This window comes from Sebastes fasciatus, chromosome 6 (assembly GCF_043250625.1).
Source record: "Sebastes fasciatus isolate fSebFas1 chromosome 6, fSebFas1.pri, whole genome shotgun sequence".
NCBI classification, from domain to species: Eukaryota; Metazoa; Chordata; class Actinopteri; order Perciformes; family Sebastidae; genus Sebastes; species Sebastes fasciatus.
The window spans coordinates 16,400,517-16,423,988 of NC_133800.1; the positions used below are offsets into that span (position 1 = coordinate 16,400,517).

The 23,472-nt window shown below is 39.5% G+C and overlaps 3 protein-coding genes across 17 annotated transcripts in view; 1 reads left to right on the top strand and 2 right to left on the bottom strand.

The window, feature by feature from the left end:
• Positions 1 to 4,450: 4,450 nt before the first annotated feature.
• ewsr1b (EWS RNA-binding protein 1b) lies at positions 4,451 to 13,871 on the bottom strand. 11 transcript variants are annotated; one of them, XM_074637967.1, is made up of 15 exons: positions 13,787 to 13,871; positions 12,766 to 12,805; positions 12,062 to 12,113; positions 11,763 to 11,907; positions 10,998 to 11,193; positions 10,648 to 10,907; positions 10,379 to 10,538; positions 7,126 to 7,163; positions 6,500 to 6,526; positions 6,282 to 6,397; positions 6,067 to 6,196; positions 5,828 to 5,938; positions 5,476 to 5,602; positions 5,028 to 5,384; positions 4,451 to 4,842 (listed from the first exon to the last, which is right to left on the bottom strand). In XM_074637967.1, the coding sequence occupies exons 1-15, from the start codon at positions 13,800 to 13,802 to the stop codon at positions 4,806 to 4,808; spliced, it is 1,812 nt and encodes a 603-aa protein (XP_074494068.1). In that variant the 5' UTR covers positions 13,803 to 13,871; the 3' UTR covers positions 4,451 to 4,805. The 11 variants fall into 11 exon arrangements, with proteins under 11 accessions (XP_074494068.1, XP_074494065.1, XP_074494064.1 ...); XM_074637964.1 differs by having other exon boundaries at positions 7,126 to 7,160; positions 11,763 to 11,904; positions 12,053 to 12,113; XM_074637963.1 differs by having other exon boundaries at positions 11,763 to 11,904; positions 12,053 to 12,113.
• Positions 13,872 to 15,929: 2,058 nt separating this feature from the next.
• Positions 15,930 to 19,239, top strand: rhbdd3 (rhomboid domain containing 3). The gene is made up of 5 exons (XM_074637976.1): positions 15,930 to 16,359; positions 17,145 to 17,528; positions 18,318 to 18,444; positions 18,537 to 18,785; positions 18,877 to 19,239. Exons 1-5 carry the CDS (start codon positions 16,197 to 16,199, stop codon positions 19,043 to 19,045), a joined length of 1,092 nt encoding a protein of 363 aa, XP_074494077.1. The 5' UTR covers positions 15,930 to 16,196; the 3' UTR covers positions 19,046 to 19,239.
• Positions 19,240 to 19,350: 111 nt separating this feature from the next.
• emid1 (EMI domain containing 1) overlaps positions 19,351 to 23,472 on the bottom strand; it is a 66,474-nt gene continuing 62,352 nt past the window's right edge. For 2 of the 5 annotated variants that reach the window (XM_074637971.1, XM_074637974.1), the window contains 2 exons: positions 22,485 to 22,569; positions 19,351 to 20,629 (listed from right to left, as the gene is read on the bottom strand). In XM_074637971.1, the coding sequence (XP_074494072.1) occupies positions 20,496 to 20,629; positions 22,485 to 22,569 (219 nt within the window). In that variant the 3' untranslated portion in view covers positions 19,351 to 20,495. Of the gene's footprint in view, positions 20,630 to 22,209; positions 22,301 to 22,484; positions 22,570 to 23,472 lie in introns of all 5 variants that reach the window. The other 3 variants (XR_012594270.1, XR_012594271.1, XM_074637973.1) reach the window with 3 other exon arrangements.

Here is a 23,472-nt window from a genome sequence, read left to right on the forward strand (position 1 = left end):
AAATCAATTATCAACACAAAACAATGACGAATATTGTCCAGAAACCCTCACAGGTACTGCATTTAGCATACAAAATATGCTCAAATCATAACATGGCAAACTGCAGCCCAACAGGCAACAACAGCTGTCAGTGTGTCAGTGTGCTGACTTGACTATGACTTGCCCCAAAACTGCATGTGATTATCATACTGTGGGCATGTCTGATAAGGGGAGACTCGTGGGTACCCATAGAGCCCATTTTCATTCACATATCTTGAGGTCAGAGGTCAAAATGAAAATGAAATTTTTCATCACCGAAATTTAGCACAAGTTTGGTGCGTTATTTAACCTCCTTTGCAACAAGCTAGTATGACCTGGTTGGTACCAATGGATTATTTTTTCTAGTTTCATATGATTCCTGTATCTTCACTAGCTTTATAACTGAACCCGCTACAACCTCCGGAAGATCGATTGCATTAAAGAAATTATTGGCGTTAAAACTAATTAGTTATTATTGCGTTAACTTTGACAGCACAAGGTTGTTGTTTTTTTTATATATTTTATTGCAAGACATAAGACAATACATTAACAAAACAACAAGAGGATGACAAGAACAGTGAATACATGCCAGTTAACACAATTTTGTCATGAGATGTGAGAACCAGGTGTGTCTGTGTGTGTGTCTGTGTATATATATGTGTGTGTGTGTGTGTGTGTGTGTGTGTGTGTGTGTGTGTGTGTGTGTGTGCGCGTTTTGGGGTGGAGTCTATAGGGTGGATATATGGAGAGAGGAGATAAAATAAGAAATGAATAAATAGTAAAGGTAGTTAACTAACGAAGAGCATGGGAAAGGAAATAAATAAATGAGCAAAGAACATAATTAATGTAATAATAATTATAATAATAATAACAATTATAATACTGATAACAGTGGTAACAATGAGAATGCAAAGGGAGGCGTCCTAGATAGTCCTTTGAACAATTAATTACTTTCACACCTCAGAAAAAAAGTCTTGGCAGAAAAACTGTTACAACTATGAGACATTCCTTTAGCAGGCAGAGACAGATATCATCACAGACCACGAGCATAATGAGTTTCATGGTTCTGTCTCGTTTCTGATTGGTGCAATTTGAGATGTTATTGCCCCCGATCTCCCCTACTCTATAACAACGCATCATATTTTATTTGTTGATCATATGTCTGAATCTGTAAAGTAGCCTAACTATTAATTACAGCTGTCAGATACATGTAGAAGAGTAAGAAGCACTGTATTTGTAGAGTACAGTATTATACTGTGAGGGGGTACTTATTGAACTGTGGTCATGTTTCATTCATTTCAGTTCATGATGGTGTTGTGGCTGTTTTACTCTGTAAGAAAATGAGAAATAGTTTGAGTTTTCATTCTGGTTAACACATAATCAGGCTTCATACAGTCGTCTCTCAATAATGAAGTCTCTGTGCGGTCGCTTCACCAAATAGCCTGAAGTGATAAACATCTCAGCGTCATGAGACACCAACTCTGCTAACAAGAATTTCCCGTCCAACGGTATAATCTCACCAATGACTGAAGCATGTGATGTTAGTTAAGCTTTATCAACCTTGTCTAAACCTCTTGTAGGTTTTGTAATGAATGTGTGATAACAAAAAGGAAGGTGGTGCAGCACAAGTCAAAGCTGTCACACCTGGAGAGGACAGAGCTGGTAAACAGTAGGAGATTGAGGGATTATAAGGAGGGATATACAGTAGACGGATGGACGGACAGGATTCTCCAGTCTAGTCAAACACACAAGAGCACAAGACAAAGTAGCCAAATCAAGAGCACATGATCTTCTGTGTGTCTGTCACATACTGCACAAGATAACTGGGATGCTGTTAGTGCTACTTTTAGTGTTTCGCTAACTCAGGAAACATGTTAAGATTTGTCTCCTTCGTCTATATCATCTAAAAAATATCTAAGGCCAGGATGAGAATGCGAAACCAGACATCCCATTCTTGATATTGCCAAGGACTTGTGGTTTTACAGCTAAGGTTTGAAACTTGGGTGAAACTTTGGAGCAAGTGACCAGTTTTTCAGGTTTTAATGGGATGTTAAAACTTTGAAAAACATCAGGGAAACTTGCTTTGGGCTTTAACGGCATTCTCTGTAATCTAAGTACAAACAACAAACACTTTACAGCCCAAACTAAAAGCACATGATTAGAAGCTGCTATGGATCCTGAGGGGGTCTTTCAATACAAACTCAACTTAAGTTGTTTTCTGATGCTGTTGAAAACTTGTTTATATTGTTATAACAATTATCTATATGGGCTCTTATTTTGAAAGTTGTTTGGGGACACATACATTTTCATCTATAAATTCAACTCTTATGTAAATATACTTGGAATTTGTATGTTCAAAAAAACTTCTGACTAGGCCTTTAAAAGTCTTTTCCAGCAGCTCATTTCCCCTTCGACAATCTATTGGAGCAGCTCATGTACTCCCCTAATGTGTGATTGTTTGAATTTAAGCGAAGCCCACCGCCAAGAAGGAGGGCTTGTTTTCATTTAAAAAAGAGGGATGTGTCTGTTTAAGAAAGAGAGAGAGGGAAAGAAAGGAAGGGAGGGGGCGGAAGAGAGATAGAGAGAGAAAAAGAGGGAGAGAGAGAGAGGGAGGGAGAAGGTGGGGGTTGATGAGATCATTTTCTGGGCCTGGATGAATCAGCTTTTCTGTCAGTAAAGAGAGAGGGAGAGAATTCAGCACACTATTAATCGACACCAACAACTGGCCACAGTGAATGAGAAGCATTTTAAGACGTCAGCTGTAGGTTCCCCCATATTAGAGGGCCGTGTGTTGAAAAGAAACACAGAAATGAGCCTTGAATACTGGATCTCACCAATAAAAACATGTGAAGTGAGATCACTTCTAATGAACAAAGCTGTGCGCTGTTAGAGTGTTTTGTAAGAGAATGACCTCTCGGCTATTTATAACAAAGAGAAAAAGTTGTTCTGTAACTTTAAGTGCTAAATAGAAAATACTGCAAACATACTGTCTCACCAGATTTAGACAGAATCCTACAGGCAGGATTACTAGTGGTAATCTGATAGGTGAATAAAAAGAACATATCAAAGAGCTGTAGGATGGTTGTAACAGCCACATGTTTGCCAGATGTTCAAAATAAAATGCGCCAAAGATTTACATCTGTGATTAATAACAGCGCTTAATTCAACTTGTGTTCCTTATAGGGAATACTCCTCAGTTTAAAAAATACAATAACAAGACCCAAGCCTGATTGCAGTTTAAATAGGAAACAGTAAAAAAAGAGAAAAACATCCAAGGTATTTTTCTCCGGTTTAGAGTTGATACCATAGCAGAAAATACGCCAATTTGTTAAAACTGAAGAGTAAAATTTAATTAAATCATTCATAAAAAAGGGCTGGAGGTACTGTGTGCTGATGCTGTTCTGTCTGGTCACTCCCTTCAGTCCTTTGTGTGAACAAGGAGACGGTGTCATTGATGCGAAATCAGGCCCAGCCACTATCATCTGAGTCACAACTGCAGCACCAAAGTTTCAGTTCAAGTTGCGCCACCTACTGGCAACCAAAGAAACATCAGCAGCCATTTAGGCCTGCAGATGATCTCCATCTACAGACAGACCAGATATACACAGTACAAAAATCAAAACAAAGAGCATTATTTTGGGTCTAGAAACTCCCAAAGAATGATGCACTAAAAATATATTAATACCCTGAAGTGCTCTTCAGGATATAATAATACAGAAATAATTTCTCAGGTTACTCAACCAGGGTAAGTCTATAACCTTGTGGGTGCCTTTTATTGAGGCACCCTGAAATGTGTCCTACACTTAGGCCTCCAGGGAGAGAGACGAGGGCTAAGCTCCAAATCACAATTTTTCTTTTTACTGTTACTACATACTGAAGCTGCCCTTACAAAGTATGTACTGTTGCATGCATTACGCATTGGGACATACTTCGTCATAGAATTTCACATTGAATTTTGAGCCTCTTGCAAAGAGGATTGTGGGTCAGAATAGCTAGAAAAGCATGCTGGCTTGCATATTGCAAAATGTGACCAGATGTAGGACATCCTGATATTTTTGGCATGCTGCATTTGACATACTATGCATTGGGGACATACTAAATCTTGTTCTGGCATACTAAATAGTGTGGCAGTGTGGGTATTGGAACACACAGGATGTTTGATCGTTCTGAAAGTCACAGATCAAAGAGGAATGTGGTTTCAGCAGAGCTAAATCATTATCTGTGGTGGAACGAGCCTTGACCAAATCATCGCAGCTGCTTTCATAATCTCTGCAGATTCTAAAAACATCAATATGTGATTTATGAAACGACAACTCCTCTATATCATCTACAGTATCTGTAATTTCATAGACTGCATTAATAAATCTTTATTATAGATGGTCTACTAGGACTTTATTTTGTAAAGTTGAGTAAAGCCCACAACTCAGAAACATCAAATCAGTAAAATTTTATTTCCCAAATTTGTCATCATACAATTGCAAGTCGTGGGAAAGGGGAAGCGATTATGTTAACAAATGAAAAGAAAAAATGCATTTTACAACACAATGTCAAAAATATTCAGCATATTTAAAAAAAGCAACAACAACAAAAAAAGAACATGCACAATACAAGATGCGGCATAAACATGGGTAAACTAAAAAAAGAAAAGAAAAGAAAAATGGAAACAGTTGAATGACACTGCACGGGATGTTTGAAAGCAGCTCTATAACCACGGAAATATGGAATCATAAATTAAAAATCCTTGTCTTAAAAATCAAATTCCACAAGAGGAAGAGTCAAGAAGTTCTTCAGTAGGGTCGCTCTCTGCGCTCCTGGCGATGGTCCCTAAAAACGGAGCCAAAGAACAGAAAATTAGCAAGTGCCATATTTGCTGTCTGGTTTTCACACCAATGTTCTGGTCACAGGTTTGTATTCATTTGCTTTTTCAATGGCTTTAAATATGGTCAACAGTCCTGGAATTACTCATTGACAAGAACAAAACATTAGGTTAGGAGGAATCATAATCCTACCTCATATCCATCTTGCCACCAGGTGGGCCCATTCCTCTTCCACCTCTGCCACCCATTCGGTCCATGGGTGGTCCTCCACGCCCCGCCCCACGGAAACCTCCCCTATCCATGCCACCTCGTCCTCTGAATCCACCGCGGTCGCCTCCCCAACCTCCACGGAAACCTCCAGGGCCACCTGGGCCTCCAGCTCCCGCCGGCCCACCGCGGTCCATACCTCTGCCTCCACGCATACCCATCCCACCTCGGCCTCTGTCACCGCCAGGAGGGAACGGAGGGCCACCGCCTAACCCTTCTGGTTTGGGAGCTTTGCACTGGTTACACTCCATCCTCCAGGCAAAGTTCTGGTTGCCACAACCCCTGGGGACACAGACCATTAAATAAATTACAAACTAATCTTGGATACAAAAAAGGCACCCAAGAGGACACTATACTTTAAAGTAATACATACGGGTTAGGACACTCCCAGTCCCCAGCTCTCTGCTGCATGTTGCCTCCTGTGGGTCCACCTCTGCCCATACCACGAGGACCACCACGGGGGACGAACCCGCCACGGTCTCCTCCACGGCCCATCATACCTGATAAGAAAATGACAGTATTTTTTTAATCACATGACCGTATTCCCATTATTTTTTACATTTTTGCAGCTGACTGCCAATTTTTTACTGCAGGACAGCTTTGATATGCTTCAACTGCTCTGCAAGTTTATCATCTGGATCAAGTGGTTTCATGTCAGATCACATTAGCACCAGGCAGAAAAGAATAGTGTGAACATGGCCTAACAAAATACTTCTGACATTTACCTCCACGACCCATCATGCCATCTCGCATGGGCATGCCACCCCTCATTCCACCCATCATGGGCTTACGGCGGGCCATAGAAACCTTAAGCCTTCGGCCTTGGAACTCCTTTGCTACAATTTAAGATAAAAAGAAAACAGTCACAAGTTTCAATTAGTTGAAAGAATATTATCGGGTGCTTTTAGATTTATGTATTTATTTTGCGATTCTGTTCAGGTCTGATGTCAACAATAAAACGTACCATCAAAATGCTCCACAGCTGCTTTGGCACAGATTGGCTCCTCATAGGACAGGGTGGCATCTCCCTTGGGCTTTCCTGAGTCCTTGTCTGTGTATATGTTGATAGCAGGCTGGCCAAGTCTGCGGTTAATCTTGACACACAAAGAAAAGTAATTTAATTTAGTTTCCACATTAGTTTTGTTTACTCCAACATCTAAAGTGAAGAGCTGTTCTTACCCTGATCGGGCCAACGTGTTTAAAGAACTCCGCCATCTCCTCCAGGTTAGCCTTCTCAGTCAATCCTGTGATGTAGATCGTGCTGTTCTCAGAGTCATCCTGCTCTTCAGGACGTCCTACAACAAACAAAAAAAACATTAATATCCAGTAAAAATAATCTTTCCCAATATATGCATTATATGAGGGAGTAATAAGAGGTCTAGTGCATCTCTACTCACCCATTTCACGCTCGTCACTGTTAGGTCCTGTAGTCCATCAGTCGAGAGGGAGAGAAACAGATTGAGAAAAGTCAGTGTGTGCAACTGAAGTTCAGTGTACAACACCTGAGGAGTACTACAATAGATAACCCAGACACTCCCTTATAGACGCTGCCAGCCATATTGGGAAGTTGAAAATGGCACCTTATGGTACACCACAATTCCCACAAGTGATATATTGAATTGAAAATAGAACACCTCAGACCCTTTGGCAAATAATTGTGTGTCATTGGCAAATAATTGTGTCGTTTGAAAAGCCTCTAAGACCAGTAAGAAACCCTCAAAAAAACCCAGGTATTCGGCTCATGAGATTCGTTAAAAAGCAGTAACACACATTTGAGTGGAAATTTGTCATTAACCTGTCACAAAACTCGTTGTCAAAACCATAAGCAGTGACTGAATTATACCAAGTACCCCAGAGAAAAATGGTCTCAGGCATTGAAAAAAAATTCCCCAATATTTTCATATGTATTCATGTAAATAAATTTTGCATACCACAAAGTAAGACACATCAATACTCAAAACATATTTGCTCAAAAAGTTTAAGGCTTTGAAAGGACTAACCAGTGTAATACTCGTTAACTTACCACCAGGCTTACTGAAGCCACCTCTCTCTCCAGCGCTGCTATGGGGGAATAAATGGAGATATGAAGGCGACTTCCCTTTTACAGCCACTTCCATGGCTCGAGCAAAGTGGCTTGATTGAGGGAGTAATCAAAACATTCTAACTAGCCCAACAGCAACTAAAAACTCCCCAAAATTAGAATTACACAATCGAATGGAGGGAATAAGAGTATTAACTATGTGTCATTCCTTAGCTAGCTGAGTACAACTTCAGTGACAGTTTTCAGTAGTGGATACATTTGTGCAAAAAAAAAAAAAAATATTAACATATTTTCACTGCCTTTGAAAATGTGACAAAACCCAAACATTTGTACAGAGGTAGAAAAATATTTCAGATGCATTGATGGCATACATAGTTGAACCCAGAAACAAGCCAACACCCCATTAACATTAGTTCTAACAAAAGATTACAGCTGACTCAGATATGTATAAGTGTAAAAATTAGGCACAATGCATCTGAAATTTCACAAGATGAAGAGGTGATCACATTCACCAGGTAATAAACAAATAAAAATACAATTATACAATTGTTCAAGTCAAAGTAATACCAAAAAAATATATTTTTTACAGTTTTTACCAGGTTACGTTAATTCAAAAACAAAGACTTTCATGTGAATTATTATACCCATCATGCTTATAAAAACCACCATCCTCAGTTCTTGAAAAAACGCAGACCCCCGAATCTTTGTTTTAGCTCCCTCCTGCTGCTTAAGCTGGCGACTCTGTACTGAGTACAGATACTTTTTAGAGAAAAGATGGTTTTAAATGGCTCTCACTGTTACCTGTACGGTATAAATGTGACAAAGCATGTTAAAAAGTGCTCAAAAGAATGTGATCAAACATTTGTATTCCAAACCACAAAAACAATTTCAAACATTTCAAAATGACATAATGTGCCCATTCCCCCCAGAACACACAAACATACCTGTGCAAAGCTAAAACTACGCTAAAATTAAAATTTAATTATAAAAACATCTATGTTAAACTCTGAATTTATAAAATGTATTTAGGGTTGTATTGCTATTTATTTAATTTGTAAATTCATTCTTATTTACCTCTACTTTGTTGAAGCTGCAGAGTTGCTTGATTAGAAATACTGTTCAAAACTGTTTGTGTGTGTGTGTGTGTGTGTGTGTTAGCTGCACCAAAACCAGAAGAAAGAAGTCATGCAGAACTATATTGTTTTTAAAAGGTTTAGACTGGTGCACCAGAAAAGTACATACAAAGTTCTTTAAAAAAAGGAACATACCGTTTCTGACCCATAACTGAAAAAGGCTCTTTCCCAAAACCAAATCCTAAAAATGAAAACCTGTCATGTCAAAGATTTATAATGCTGAGTGTATTATTTGGGAAACCGAATATGCCGAATCAACAATGTTAAGTTTTTAGTTTTACAACAGTGATAACCAATCTAAATCAAAACAATGGACAGCACAACCTCTGTTCACCTTAACACCCTTTTAATTCCTTTTCAGGGGAGCTGAATGTCAGTTAATCTGATCTGGGGTTGAGTCAAACCATTTTTTGACTACAGAGAATAAAAGACGATGTGCAAAACTGTTCAAATGTCCAATCTGCATCAAGAGCAAATTTGATTTCAATGAGAATACCAGAGTTAATGTGTCATGGACCAGCTCAATTGAGTTCTAATTTCACTATCATGAGGGACACACCTACATACACAAGACAAAAAAGTATAATAAACCTGAACGACAGTTCTTGGAGCGAGGCTGAGATTAGACTGGACCACACAACACCAAAACCCATTGACTGAATGTATCTGCACTAAGGCAATCTCTAAAGCCCTCCTAAAATAGTGTTACAGTGAACAAATATAGTGTGTATACACAGCCTTAATGAGCACTGTGTTTTCCCGTGTCTAACATCATTAGACCCGTTTTTTTCCTTCAAATTTGTCAAGGAGGTGTCACACCACAAAATGCTGCCAGTACATGTCTGGCAAATAATTAAGCGTGATTTGTATCAAATTTGCTCTCAATGTTGTTGTTTTTAACCTTAATGCAAGTTAAGTTTTCACTGATATATTTTTAGCTTGCATGGATACTGAGACAATGACCACAAAAACCCATTTAAGAGATTCAAGAACTTCTTCGAGTTCTTTAGATGGCATCAAGTGATAAATTCTTATCTTTAGGACCAATGTTGCTACAGTCTACAAGCAGAAAATGTACTCAAACTTGAGAGAAAATGTCCTCATTTTCTTTGTCTCTAGTTGTAGTTGATGCAATATATTACTGATGTCTTGCGGTACCATTAGCATATTTGACTCTGCTTTTTATATGGTGCAATTTTTCTTACGTCATCAGGCCAGTCAAATGAGGACAAATACTTGCAAAACAGTACCCAACCATAAACTGATAACACCAGCAAATGTATCCATAAGTAAAAAGGGGAGAAAATATGTTGACCCAAATCTAGCACTTGAAGATGTGTATCAAATGTGCAACAGGATGAGGCCTGTCTGATTATAAATTCCTAAATGTTATGTTGTTAGGTCTTGCAGGACACAATAAATATTAGTTAAGGACTCCAGCATCACAATAATTAGGAGGGGGGGTGTGCGTAATTTATGCAACTGCTAATTGCATTCCTCTTGTAGCATTTGTAAGCGCGTCACTCTATAGGGAATGATGCATCATAGTGGGAAACTGGTTTAAAGGGCTGCTGCTGACAGTTTTTTAACCTTCCTTGAAGAAACCCATTATAATTTTGATAATGTGTAGATAGGATATTCTTGCAATACGATTCCCTGACCAATTGTGAAATATGCAACTACTCAGTTATCCTAAAACTTGGATATTGGCTCATAATCAAAAGATGTTCTAGTACATAAGCTGTTAAACCTAAATGTTTCTGCACAGGTCTCTGATCAAAATCAACTTAGATTTAAAAGATGGACAAACTGTTTTCTTACCTTTGGCAAAATTAGAGGCAGGGCTGGGAGAAACTGAATGAGAACAGCTACAATTGCTGCCAATGTTGGCATGGACTACACCTTCCAACACAGGCCTCATTGCTGATAAATCATGACTTTCTTTTGTCATAAGAGAATAAAGTTGCAAAAATTGTTGGTATATTACTTTGGATTACTCCAAACTGTTTCTGATGGGCCTCGTCTCAGCCCTGCCCCAAGTGGCCACAGGACCTGTAGAGTCAAGATACATGTGAGGTTAAATGCTAAGGAAAGACACTTACCCCATGCCACGGCCCATGCCTCCACGCCCACGATGCATCATTCCACCTCGATCAAAGCCGTCCCTGCCAGGGCCCCTGCTGTCACCTGACCCTTGGTACCTTGAAGACTCAGAACCAGAGTAACCAGAACCTCCACTCTGACCATCCTGTCTGTAATTATCTAGAAAACAGGAGCAAAAATGCATTGAAGTATGTTTACAGTGCCATTAAATTGACCTGTATCAAGGAGGATTAGAAAACAGCAGTCTGGCAAGCGTGAGCAAGCTTACTGTAATGGTTGGACTGATTGTAACTAGGAGGTCCACCTTGCTGGCTGTACTGGCTGGCTGGAGGCTGCCCATAGGAACCAGAAGCCTGAGGGGGGTAAGCAGGAGGAGCCTGTTGCTGTGTTGGGGTCTGCTGCTGGTACCCCTGCTGCGTGCCGTAGCTGGCCTGCTGGGCTTGGTAGCCAGACTGTTGCTGGCCATAGGCTGCTGGCTGGGAGTATCCACTTTGACTGTAACCGGCTGGCTGGCTGCTAGCATTGTAACTGAGAGAAACAAAGACAGAGTATTGAGTGAAATGATGGGCATGTTCTTGAGGAACTCACTTATTTGGTGTCCAGCTGAGGGGTACATACCTCTGCGGTGCAGTTGGAGCGGCCTGCTGACCATAACCAGGGTATGCAGACGGGGCGGTATACCCTGGCTGAGAGCCGTAAGACTGGGAGGCCGCTGGAGCAGCAGCAGCAGGAGTACTGTCATAACCACTGGCTCCATAACCCTGGGTTGACTGGGAGTAGGTATGAGTGGTAGACTGGGCAGCGGGATAGCCAGCTGTGGGAAAACAAAAAGCAAAAAATATATATTTGTGTTTTATTGTGTGACAATCAAAGCTAAAATTTAAGAGGATTTCTGAATTAACATTATGATCAACTAGACTTCAGGGGTAGTCTTTGAGACAAATACTCTCCAGGCAACAGGCTAACCCAATAATCAATTCCAATCTTTAGAATTCAATGCCCACATGTATTTACCATTGAACAGGTCAGGTTTGCATGTGCAGGCATTATTACCTAAATACACTACCTTTAACTTACATGTTACTTGCAAGTTCATAACTGTTTTGAAATCTGATTTGAGCAGCTATAGTGAAAGACATCTGTAACATAATTCAAAAGTCATGTTCTACAAAGTGTGCCATTTCTGTGTTTGATAGAATTAAGAATATTTTGTTCAAATTTAGAGTGGGAGAAGTGCAAGAAAGGAAGCATGATCAAAACAAATACCACTTCATCCCCAATTTGTTTGTGGCTTAATTTCGTTCTGTTCAACCCTGCCCATTGCATGTAGTTCCAAGCAGAACCACATCAAAATGAGTCAATGCTCCTATTCTAATAACTGACCTGCTGCTGGCTGGGCATATGAGGACCCATACTGTTGCTGCTGCTGCTGAGTGTAGCCTCCAGCGGCAGGTGTTGTCTGGGTGTAACTGCCGTCAGCAGCAGCAGGTTGGGCATATGATCCATAATTCTGTTGACCATAGCTCTGCTGAAAAAGGAAGAAAAAAAAGCATGCTTATGATGCTAGGTAGAATAAACATTAAAACTGAGTCTTGAGTAATTGTTTAATGCAACAATCACAATAAATCAGTAGCCTAACAAAGGAATCCACAACAAACAAATCGCGAGCTTACCCCACTCACTTGTGCAGACTGCCCATAGCTTTGTGCGGGCTGGGCAGCATAAGAGGCATACCTATAAAAACACAAATGAAAGTTTTAGCAGTTATAATTCTTAATTTTGATACATTTATTTTTCTAAGATATAACGTTATGATCCCCGTTGAACTTAGACATATGACCTCTTTGTATAAGATAAGAGATAAGATATTCCTTTATTAGTCCCGCAGTGGGGGAATTTGCAGTGTTACAGCAGCAAAGGGGATAGTGCAAAAAACAAGATGCATCAGCTAACACTGTAAAAAAAAGAGTTAAACAAAGTGTAACAAAATATGAACCATTTAAATAGAAGTATAAAAATAGGAGCAGTATATACAGTATTGACAATAAACAGGCTATTAACAAAATACACAAGTGGAAAATGATATTGCACAGTGAGAATGAAATGAAAATATCAGTATCATAATAGTGGACTTTATCTGAATTGTGTTGGTTGGAATCTAAAAGTAACTACTTCAATGTAACGTTATCACATATTAAATCATTTGAACACATGTGACACTAAATGAAATGTGGATAGTTTGCATTGTCCTTAGCAACCACCCCCAAATACCTCTCATAGCAACACAAAGGAGTGGCCATAAACTCCTCCTTGTTACTCATGCACACGTTATATAAATAAAAACATTGCATTTCATCACTTTAATACAATAATTGAAGAGTCTTACCCCTGCTGAGCAGTGGTCTGACTGTAGGAGCTGTAATCTGCTAAAGAAGAGAAGTCAAAGTTAATACATGAAGGTGTTTTGATGGTCAAAATACTCCTGCTGGTTTACAAACCACTACATGGTTTAGGGCCAAAATACATTTCTGATCTTCTGCTATGTTATGAACCATCCAGACCTCTCAGGTCATCTGTATCAGGTCTGCTTAGTGTCCCCAGAGTCACAACTAAACATGTAAACACCAAATATCTGGAACAAGCTCCCACAAACCTGCAGGACCAACTCCAACTCTGATCTTTTAAATCAAAGCTTAAAACGTTCCTGTTTGCTGCTGCCTTTTATTAAACCAGATAATGATCTTATACTGCACTAGAGCTTGTGTTATAATCTATTTTAGCTTCTATCCTAGCTTTTATGTTGAGCTTGTTTTTATTTTCTAAACTTTAATGTTCTTATAACTGTTTTAATTTTGTCTTAATGTTCTTTTGCACTTTGTCTTAATGTTCTTGAATGTTTCTGTAAAGCACTTTGAGTTGCCCTGTTGCTGAGATGTGCTCTACAGGTGAAGCTGCCTCTTGGCTCGGCTCGGCTCGGCTAACGGCTGGGCCTTCACACAACAGGTATTTGCGCGCGAGCAGCGACGCTAATGCTAATGCTACACTGAGCCGTCGTTAGGTCGCCATTCAGCCTAACTACGCCGATGTAGGTTAAGCCTTTAATTAAACAAGACGACGCTTCACAACTAACTGGAGGCACGGAGGACTAACAGGCATTAAAGACGTGTTTGCTGAAGCTGGTTCTCTGGTGTCCGTCATTAACCTCAGATCTCTCCGGTGTGAAGTCCCGCGCGAGGCCTTGTGGCTACAGCTAGCTAACGATTAACGGTATTCTATATGATATAAGACGAACAGACGGTGTATGTCGGCATAATCTCTTTTTAAAATAATCCAACCGTTTAATCTACTAAATTAAAAAACACACAATTCATCAAAATGCATGTAAAAGATCACATTTCTTCACTCACCCGGAGCCGACGCCATTTTCGTAGTGTGCCTGTTAGAAGACGAGGACAACGATGCTGAGAGACGAGCTGCTCTTCACGGGAAACACCAACTATCGCGAGATATAGCGATAGAGCTCTCGCGTGAACAGCGACAGAGTCCCAGGGGTCAGCAACCTGCGGCTCCCATACAGTGATTTGTTGCGACAAAGATTTGGAATTGAAACCAATAACTGTGTATTTTGTGATGATACTGAAACTACTGATCATTTATTTGATCATTGTATGTATTGTGGAGCTTTATGGCTTGATATACATGACTGGCTTTTCCCAAAAGTTTCTCATCTGGGAAACTTCTCTCAATAGGACATTGTTTATGGTCTTGTCATGGACAACAACAAAGATGACTTTCTGGTGAATAACATTCTCATTCTTGGAAAATTTTATTTGCACAAATCCAAGTATATGAAAGTGAAACCTAGGTTTAATGTGTTTCATTCCGAGTTCCTTTCTTACATAAAAGCCCTTAAATTCATGAAAAAAAAAAATGCATTGAAACTTCTTAGTATAATAGAAGAATACGAATTACATGTACAGCCCTAGCCCTTAATTTAATTTATTATTATTTTCATGTATAATTTTACATATTTTATTTGCTCTTATTCTGTATGCACCTTGTCCTTTTTACTTGAATGCAATGATCTATGAGCCATGTTGTTTGTAAATTTGAATTTGTTTAATAAAATATATTAAAAAAACTTTTAAAAAAACCAAAAAAACCTGCGGCTCCAGAGCCACATGCCCCTCTCCAGTGGCTCCCTGTGGATTTATAAAAATGGAAATTAATAACTGTTTTTTTGTTTACATTTTCATTTTTATGTATCATTTTTTGTAGGTCTGTTGTACGACGGAGTATTAGGGCCACATTGAGGAAAAAATAAAACTGAGATTTCGAGAATAAAGTCATAAGTTTACGAGAAAAAAAGTTGTAATATTATGAGAGTAATGTCTTAAGTTTACGAGAAAAAAGTCGTAATATTATGAGAGTAATGTCTTAAGTTTACGAGAAAAAAGTCGTAATACTATGAGAATAAAGTCATAAGTTTACGAGAAAAAAGTTGTAATATTATGAGAGTAATGTCTTAAGTTTACGAGAAAAAAGTCGTAATATTATGAGAATAAAGTCATAAGTTTACGAGAAAAAAAGTTGTAATATTATGAGAGTGATGTCTTAAGTTTACGAGAAAAAAGTCGTAATACTATGAGAATAAAGTCATAAGTTTACGAGAAAAAAGTTGTAATATTATGAGAGTAATGTCTTAAGTTTACGAGAAAAAAGTCGTAATACTATGAGAATAAAGTCATAAGTTTACGAGAAAAAAGTTGTAATATTATGAGAGTAATGTCTTAAGTTTACGAGAAAAAAGTCGTAATATTATGAGAATAAAGTCATAAGTTTACGAGAAAAAAAGTTGTAATATTATGAGAGTAATGTCTTAAGTTTACGAGAAAAAAGTCGGAATATTATGAGAATAAAATCAGAAGTTTAGGAGAAAAAAAGTTGTAATATTATGAGAATTTATGAGATTTTTTGATAATTGACTTAAAGGTCCCATATTGTAAAAAGTGAGATTTTCATGTCTTTTATATTATAAAGCAGGTTTAAGTGCTTTATAAATACTGTTAAATTATCAAAACGCTCAATATACGGAGAAATACACACAGCCCATATTCAGAAATTGTGTGTTTGAAACAAGCCGTGTGATGTCACAAATATACGATATTTAGACCATGACGCAAGTCTCCCTCAAAAATATTCCAAGGCACACTGTAGTGTTTGTACAAAATTAAAATGCCTTTATTTTACATGGCAATAATTGTTTAAAATGACCAAAGCGTTGCGACCAACATAGGTCTTCATCAGGGTCACTGTGAACATTCAGCAGTAGCTTGTACACCTATATTGTGTTATATAGTTGGCATTTTATTTCCTGTGACATGTCCATTAACCTATGAATGGTTTCAGCACTACTACTCGTAGTACTAGTTCTTTTTATTGTAAACTACAGTGTGCAGTGTGTCCAGTAGGTGGCGGTAATGCGCCCCACTCTAGTGTGCCAAGTCACTACCAGTAAACACACAGAAGAAGAAGAAGAAGAAGAAGTGACGTAGTGTGGAAGTTGGCATCCGCTTAGTTTTCATGTTTATTTTCTTAATTAAAGACATTTAATGCTCACGTATTGGGCACATAGTTATTGTAGAATAGCACTTAACACTCGCATTTCGTTGTCGGTGGCAGAGATGATCTGACAAGTTGAATAGTGGAGGATTTTGTATCCAGTAACTACATTTTTGAGCACAAACAGATGCTTGTTTACCAGAATGATGCCACAGAAGGACAAGTGAGTGGAGAAACTACAGCCAGACCTACACAATGCTGCATCGTGTAATGTCAGTATGCTTTTGGTTTGGATCAGACCGGCCTGGTTTCTGTCTGGGAACATCTTTGTTGACAACACTGATGCTGCTGCTGTATGCTGCAGGCATCCAGGCCAGCCTCAGCCTGGGTCCAGGTGGAGACTTCCCCAGGCTCAGAGGTAACTGTGTGTTTATATCATCTCATATTTCAGAGCTTAAATTAAAGCATATTTTTGGTTTTGTGAGGAAGAAATTGTTGACAGATATATAGATCCATTTCTTTCACACACAGTACACCTGAACTGAATGGACTGTAATGCTGTGCAATATGCTGCCTTCCACTGTGATATTGTCTGAAATATATTAATTATTTATTTTTTTAAAATATTTTTATGATAGCTACAATTTCTTTTAACATGGTCATGGAGCATATATACTGTATATTTGTATTCTGGGGGTATCGTTCCTATCCAGAGGGTCGTTTAGTTTATTTATTGACTACACTGAGGGTGTTTTATATTTTAATTATTTATTTTTTTATTGTGTTGAGTTGTGCTACTTATTTTGTACTGTAATTACCTTGTGCCTTTTCCACCTTTTTTCTTTTCTTAAAGCTGACTCGGTGTAAACTGCTCAGAATTCCAATGTACTTAGGTGCAAATGGCAAATAAAGCTCTTGGATCTTCATAAATACAAAGAAGTTAGGCTTTATTGGGGGTAAATTTACACTTGTGAGAATTAAAATTAAATTAATAAGAAAAAATGCATTACTGTCTTTGTCACCTTAATCATAGCAACCAAATATAATATTTCTATAGTACAGTGCAAAATCTGAGTAAATGTTAACAAGTATCAAATTATTGACATCTTTCCACAAATCACATGTAAATTTACACGACCAGAATTAAACAAATTAAAGCATATGACTCAACCTTCTCTCCTACCTTCCTCTTCTCTTCCTCAGATGTGTTCCTGTATGCTCTCAGTCATGACGATCTGTCCTCTCTGCTGGTCAGTGTTGCTCTCCTGCTGCTGGTCGGACCGTGTGAGGAGCGTCGCTGGGGAACAGTCGCCTTCCTCTCCCTCTCCATGCTGACAATGACCGTACTACCTCTTCTTTACACCCTGGTTCTGTTTATCGGTGGGGCTGGGGCCAGTCGGATCTGTGGTTATTCTGCCATCCAGCTGGCTCTGTTTGCAGCGCAGTGTCGTCAGGTGGCACAGAGGAGGCTGCTGAGGTGTTTGCCAGTCTGGTTTCTCCCCTGGCTTCTTCTGCTGATGGGTCTGCTGCTGCTGCCAGGGACACCTGCCCTGCTCCACTTCTGCACAATATGCCTCGGACACAACTGTATCCTTTCCTGCTCATACAGGCATTTGATGCTTAATAAACATAGTATATATTCTGTTTTTTAGGAGCTTGATTAGACCTCTACTGAGGACTCTGTGGGTGTGCACAGACTGCGCTTTATTGACATCTATCTCCCTTTACTTTTAGTTTTGTTGAACTTGAAGGCTTGAGACAACTTACACATTTTTAGTAACACATTTAAATGCATTTTTTGTACTGTATGTAACCATGACTAATAACTAATGATTATCTTTTATTCCTGGACACCCTTTTGTGTAGGGCTGCAACTCATTTCATTATCGATTAATCTGCATATTATTTTCTAGATTAATCGTTTGTTTGGTCTATAAAATGTCAGAAAATAGTGAAAAATGGCCATCCCAGTTTCTCAAAGTCCTAGGTGATGTCTTTAAATGTCTTGTTTTGCCAGTCCAAAACCTAATTATTATGATATAAAACACAGAAAAGCAGGAAATCTCAAAATTTGAGAGGCTGAAAACAACATTTTCTTCCATTTTTGCATGAAAAATATTACAGATTATTTTCTGTCGATTGACTAATCGATTAGTCGACTCATCGTTGCAGCTCTACTTTTGTGAATGTTTGGTTTCAGGCCTGAAATGTAAAAAATCTAGATGACCCATAATATAGGTGTGTGATTTGTTTGCTGAGGGTTTGAGCCAAAGTGTGCCCTCCCCCATCTAATCTATGATGAAACATATTTCCATATAAACAACACAATGGTTCTCTGTCAAGTCTTTTTTAAATAATACTTAATGAACCTCTTAGATCAGCAGCCCTTCATTGGGATGTTACAGGAGCTGGAGGAGACCAGGATCTTGGACTTAATTCCTGATTGGGTGTATGTTCGCACTTCAGCCAGGTTGAGATTGCCCACCTACACTACCTCACAGAGGTGGGATTCATCTTGTTTACATTAAAAAGTGTCACTGAATATTCACAATTCAGTGTCAGATTTCACTATTTTAACTTCCTCTGTTGTCACAGATCACTTTCTCAGATGACGCCTTTCGATCAGGCAGCTTCTCCCCCCATGAGGGATCCATCTGTGTTGAACCACCACCCATCGGTGGATCCAGCTCCTGTCTGGATAAGGAACGAGTCTGCTGCAATGTCTGAGGCCGAGGTGTTGGAGGAACAGATGCTGAGGGCGGGAATACTGGCCTCCTTACAGGATGCTCCTGACAACCCTGATGCAAAAGTGGAGGTGCCCAAATCATCAGTTTCCTCTCTGCGGTTAGTGAAACTCCTCACATTATTACCAAATACTATTTTATTTCTATGATTTCAAGTAATTATTCACTGAAAGATCAATGTTTCCCCTCAGACTCCAGCAGCTGGAGAAGATGGGCTTCCCCACAGAGAAAGCTGTAGTGGCGTTAGCAGCCTCAAAACAGCTAGATGGAGCCATTTCTCTGCTCATTGATGACAGCGTCGGAGAACAGGCTGTGGTGGTATCAAAAGGGAAGAGCCCTCTGAGGACGCAGAGCACATAGACGACCTCACACTCCTGTGGGCTGAAACAGTGTTTGCTCTTGTGCAGTAAACTGGACTTCTGCTTGGGTTTTGCTGAGCTTCAGTATTAGTTGTTCCCTGTGGGCGACTTTATAACTAATAATCAGAATTCTTGGGGCGGAGGAAAGACCAAGTTGTTCTTTTTCCACAACTGTGAATCTAATCAAGTGTAGATGCAGACAATTTCTGTATCTCTGCACGTAAAATGTACTTTGGAGAGAGTGGATGTAACTTATTTATGCTGCCATCGTGTTTAATGAATACACAAATAAAGAGAGGTGACATGTTTAAAAAAAAAAACAATGAACATTATTTTATTACACCAATCATCTAGACAGGATTATCTTAACACAATAACACATTTGTAAGAGAAAACATGTTGAATGAAATATGAAATGGTTACACAACAGCATACAAAATAAGATACAATTGATCATTTTAAATAGTTTCACAATAAGTTTGATATAAGATGAAAGAGCAATTATCAAGTCTTTTCATCAGGACAGTTTAAGCTGTCAACAGTGGTAAAAAATATGTTCAAGTTCCATTAACAGTTTTGTTATTTCCTCTGTGTATGTGTCTTGAAATGGACAGCCAGTTTGCAGAGTTGTTTTCATTTCAACATGTTTTGTTCCCAGAATACAACATAATGCAGGACTTTCCATGGATATGCCACCAAACCCAAATGTGTGTGCTTTCTTTCCACAGATTAAATGTAAATATACTGTTGTATATTAAATCACTTTATCAGTGTGTACTTTAAGGGGGGAAAACACTCACAGCAGAAAACTACAAATCACTGTTAGCAACACATATCTTAGAGTAGAGATGACTTCATCTTTTTAGTGCACTACATAACATTGAGTTAAACAATATGATAGAAGTATAACGAAATGAATACTAGAAGAGGAGGTTTGTTTGTGTACTTGTGTCCTGCAAACTGTACATGCTCAATATACTTAAATAGTGGAATTTCTACAGGTCGCAGTTACATTGTGAAAGCAACACAAACACAAATCCAGTATGTTCTCACATCTGATTCCTCCTTGAATTGTTTACTCTAAATGACCCTTATCATCCAGAACTGAGGAGCACCACAGAAGATTCAGATTTTCCTTTTTTCAAACATTAAACATCTTGACGTTTGTAGCCAAAGAAATAAGACACAGAAAGCTGCTGGGTGTGTTATGTAAAGATAAGTGTTATGGTGATGGGTGGGGGTCAAACTAGTTCTCAGGTTCCCGATGGAGGAGGGCATTGTGGAGTATCAGTGGAGTTTCCCTGAGGTGTCCCCCATCCTAAATCTGACGTCTTAGCGTATCAGATAAGGTCTAAATCTGTTGAGTGCCGATGAGACCTATAGGAGGGGGAGTCAACCCAGCCTGTGATCCTCAGGGTGAGCGGGGGTTGGGGGGGTTGGGGGTTGGGGAGCTACTTCCCTCGAACCTTGGTGTTGGAGGACAGAGGAGAAGCAAGTCGATATGGAAGCGCACCTGCTCGCTTATCTCTGTAGAAACTAGGGGAGGCTGTGCCAAACGGTCCGTCCCCAGACCCTAGATCAGGCTCTGTTGAAGAAAGACAGCAGTTGGAACGGGGCCTCCCTGTCCATCAGCGTGTGTGGACACGTGCACTCTGTAGTCCTAATCCAAGTCTACTCTGATGTAGCTGTTAATCTGGTGTCACGAGGTGTCACGAGCGGACTCTTATTTCGATTGGACACCAGTTGCCCAGTTTTTATATCAAAATTATTAATCAACTAACTAGTCAGAATGTGATTTATAAAATCCTTCTGCTGTAAAGGAGGTGCATCTGGCTAGTAGGGCTGCAACGATTGCTTTCGTTATCAATACATTTGTCTATTTTTTTCCTGTCTCGTCTATAAAATGTTGACAAACAGCCAACTGACTGTATATGAAGATGGACGACATGACAGCTCCCCAAAAGTGAAGCCAAAACATCTTGATCGCCCCCTGGTGGCTGGCTGCAGTATAGGTCATAAATCCCACCTCCTCCATGTTAGCGGATGGGACATGGGACAAATTAAAAAGTCAAAGTACACGTCAAATACATTTTTCCCAAAGATGGTTTCTGTCATTCTAGGTAGTTCTTATCATGCTGATGTATGTCAAATGTTTATTTTTCTGATAAGTTTGGTTTTAATTAGTTATTTGATAATATAAAAAGGGACTGAGACGTCGTGATTGACAGCTGTGAGTCTCTCTCGCTAGCTCAGCTCGCGATTGGTTCGGGCGGGTGACCTCAATAGCGCACAGAATCCATATTCCCGTATCCGAGATATTTTGGCTTCACTTTAATACAGTGGAAGGAAGTGGAGACGCGTCGTCCATCTTTATAAACACTCTATGTTCAAAACGCAAAGATATTCAACTCAAGAATGCAAAGAAGCAAATCCTCACATTTGAGAGGTCAAAACCAGCTATTTTTTGGGGCATTTTGCTCGATAAATGACTTAAACAATTAACCAATAATCAAAATAGCAGCTTATATTATTTGTCATTTGACAAATTGTATTATTGACTAATCATTGCAGCACTACTGGCTAGACTAACATACTTTACATCCATTGGTACACATTAACCTACAAAGCACGATTATTATACAAAAGGTTAAAGCCCCTGAAAACTTGTGTTTCAAATCTTAGTATTTCTTAATAACATTCAACAATCAAAGTTGGTATTATTTATTTAATGATTTGAGTTTGTTATGAGTTTAACACTCAAAAACTCAGCAGGACTTTTTGGGTGGGCTTTGATCACATTTGATTGAAAGCGCTGGCAACATCAGCAACCAAACAAGTAAAACCGTCATCTGATTTTGATTCAAATGTTGCTAAATCCTGATTGGTGCTTGGGACTCTGTGACATTAACCAGTGAGAAAAGCACAGAAAAATACAGTGAAATGTAAAATAACTCGTGTGATTGTGTAAATAGGTTTTCAGGGCCTTTAAAGTAACATCTGTGCTACAACCAAAACATTTCATACATAAGAAGACATTTGCTTTTCAGTGACTAGATCAACATTCAGTAACAAGTGGTCTCTAACACTTGATCAAGACTCTCTAGATTTTGTCAAAAAGGTGAGTTAGGGCCGGCAGAGCTGTGGGTGAGGATGTCTCAGCGTTACCTGGCCAGATGATAGCCTCCAGCAGCGTCACCCTGCGAGCCAGAAGCTCAAGGTCTGCCTGCAAGTCGTGGAACATCTGCAAGCTAATGTCCTATCAGAGAGCAGTGACAGGGGGGACTGTGTGAGGGCGTGGAAACACCAGCCTGAGTCCTGGGGGCTGCTCGCGACTGTTCCCACTCCCTGTCCCAGCAGTGGGGTACGGTGGGAGCTTTTGCCCGCCCCCCCACCTTTGACCCCTGCCTAAAGCTGACCCCTGCCTCAGGCCTCCTACTCACCATGAATACCGATCATAGTCTCAAGGATTAAAACCCTCTCGGCTAAGATCTTCAGCGCCTCTCTGATCTGATGTATCCCGTCCCCCTGTGAAGATAGATACAGCCGTCAAGGTAAGGAGCGCAAGCCAAAGAACTGCTCGCCAAGATGCAAGTCATTTTTTTTTTTCTCAATACAATTCAGCAGTTAGAAGGTTAAAACAGTCCAAACATCTGCCCAGCAATCTCAGACATATCTGCTCCCTGTATTTCTCTGTATCTCCCTCATTCTCTGGCCATGCTGCTATATGAAGTCAGTCACTGCCATGCTGGGCTGGGCAACATCAGCATGCACGTTACAGACCAGCCTCACGTTGGTGACATAACACCGCTGGATTACATTATACCAGGATTTAGATTTTGATCATGCCATCTGCATTCCTAAGCCAGGCGATTATTTTCAGCTCCACCAGCTTTCATTCTTAAGGCTGTGGCCGCAAGAGTTACCTGACAGAATGAAGCCAGTATAGATTTACACTGAAATCTAATTAATTTGTCTTCTGTGAACTAACGGCTTCATGAGTCGTACCTTCAAAAGTATCACAAGGAGTTGAACAAGAGAAGTAAAGCATACAGAGGCAGCTGAAAACATCACCACCAGCATGCAGAGAAGAGCTGAAGCTTTTCGTGAGTGAAATGCTCTGATTAGTAAAACAAACCGAGGACATACTTTATGTTTGAAGAAAAAAGGCAAAGTTTCTGAGTCATACTATTACTGATTACACTTTATTTTTACACCACGCTGGCGGTGTGGCTCAGTTTGTTGGTCCGTCTACCACATTGGTTCAGTCTGAAATGTTGTTCTCATCCCAAGTCGTCACATACCGCAGCGTCACTTTTCGGTCGCAGTAAACACATGCTTAATGTTGTGAATTAAAGCTTCGGTAGGCAACAATTTTTTGGCATCATTGGGGAAAAATTCCATAAAATAACCTTTCAACATATTGTAATT

Bases quoted from the DNA above. Each gene is read 5' to 3' on its own strand.
- rhbdd3 (XM_074637976.1), top strand. From the start codon at position 16,197: ATGCTGCATCGTGTAATGTCAGTATGCTTTTGGTTTGGATCAGACCGG. The intron at 17,529-18,317 runs GTATCCTTTCCT...TGAACCTCTTAG, and splicing joins AATATGCCTCGGACACAACT to ATCAGCAGCCCTTCATTGGG. The intron at 18,445-18,536 runs GTGGGATTCATC...CTGTTGTCACAG, and splicing joins ACCTACACTACCTCACAGAG to ATCACTTTCTCAGATGACGC.
- ewsr1b (XM_074637960.1), bottom strand. The intron at 7,164-10,378 runs GTAAGTGTCTTT...ATTCCCCCATAG, and splicing joins GGCATGGGCCGTGGCATGGG to CAGCGCTGGAGAGAGAGGTG. The intron at 6,398-6,499 runs GTGAGTAGAGAT...TGTTTGTTGTAG, and splicing joins CAGTGACGAGCGTGAAATGG to GACGTCCTGAAGAGCAGGAT.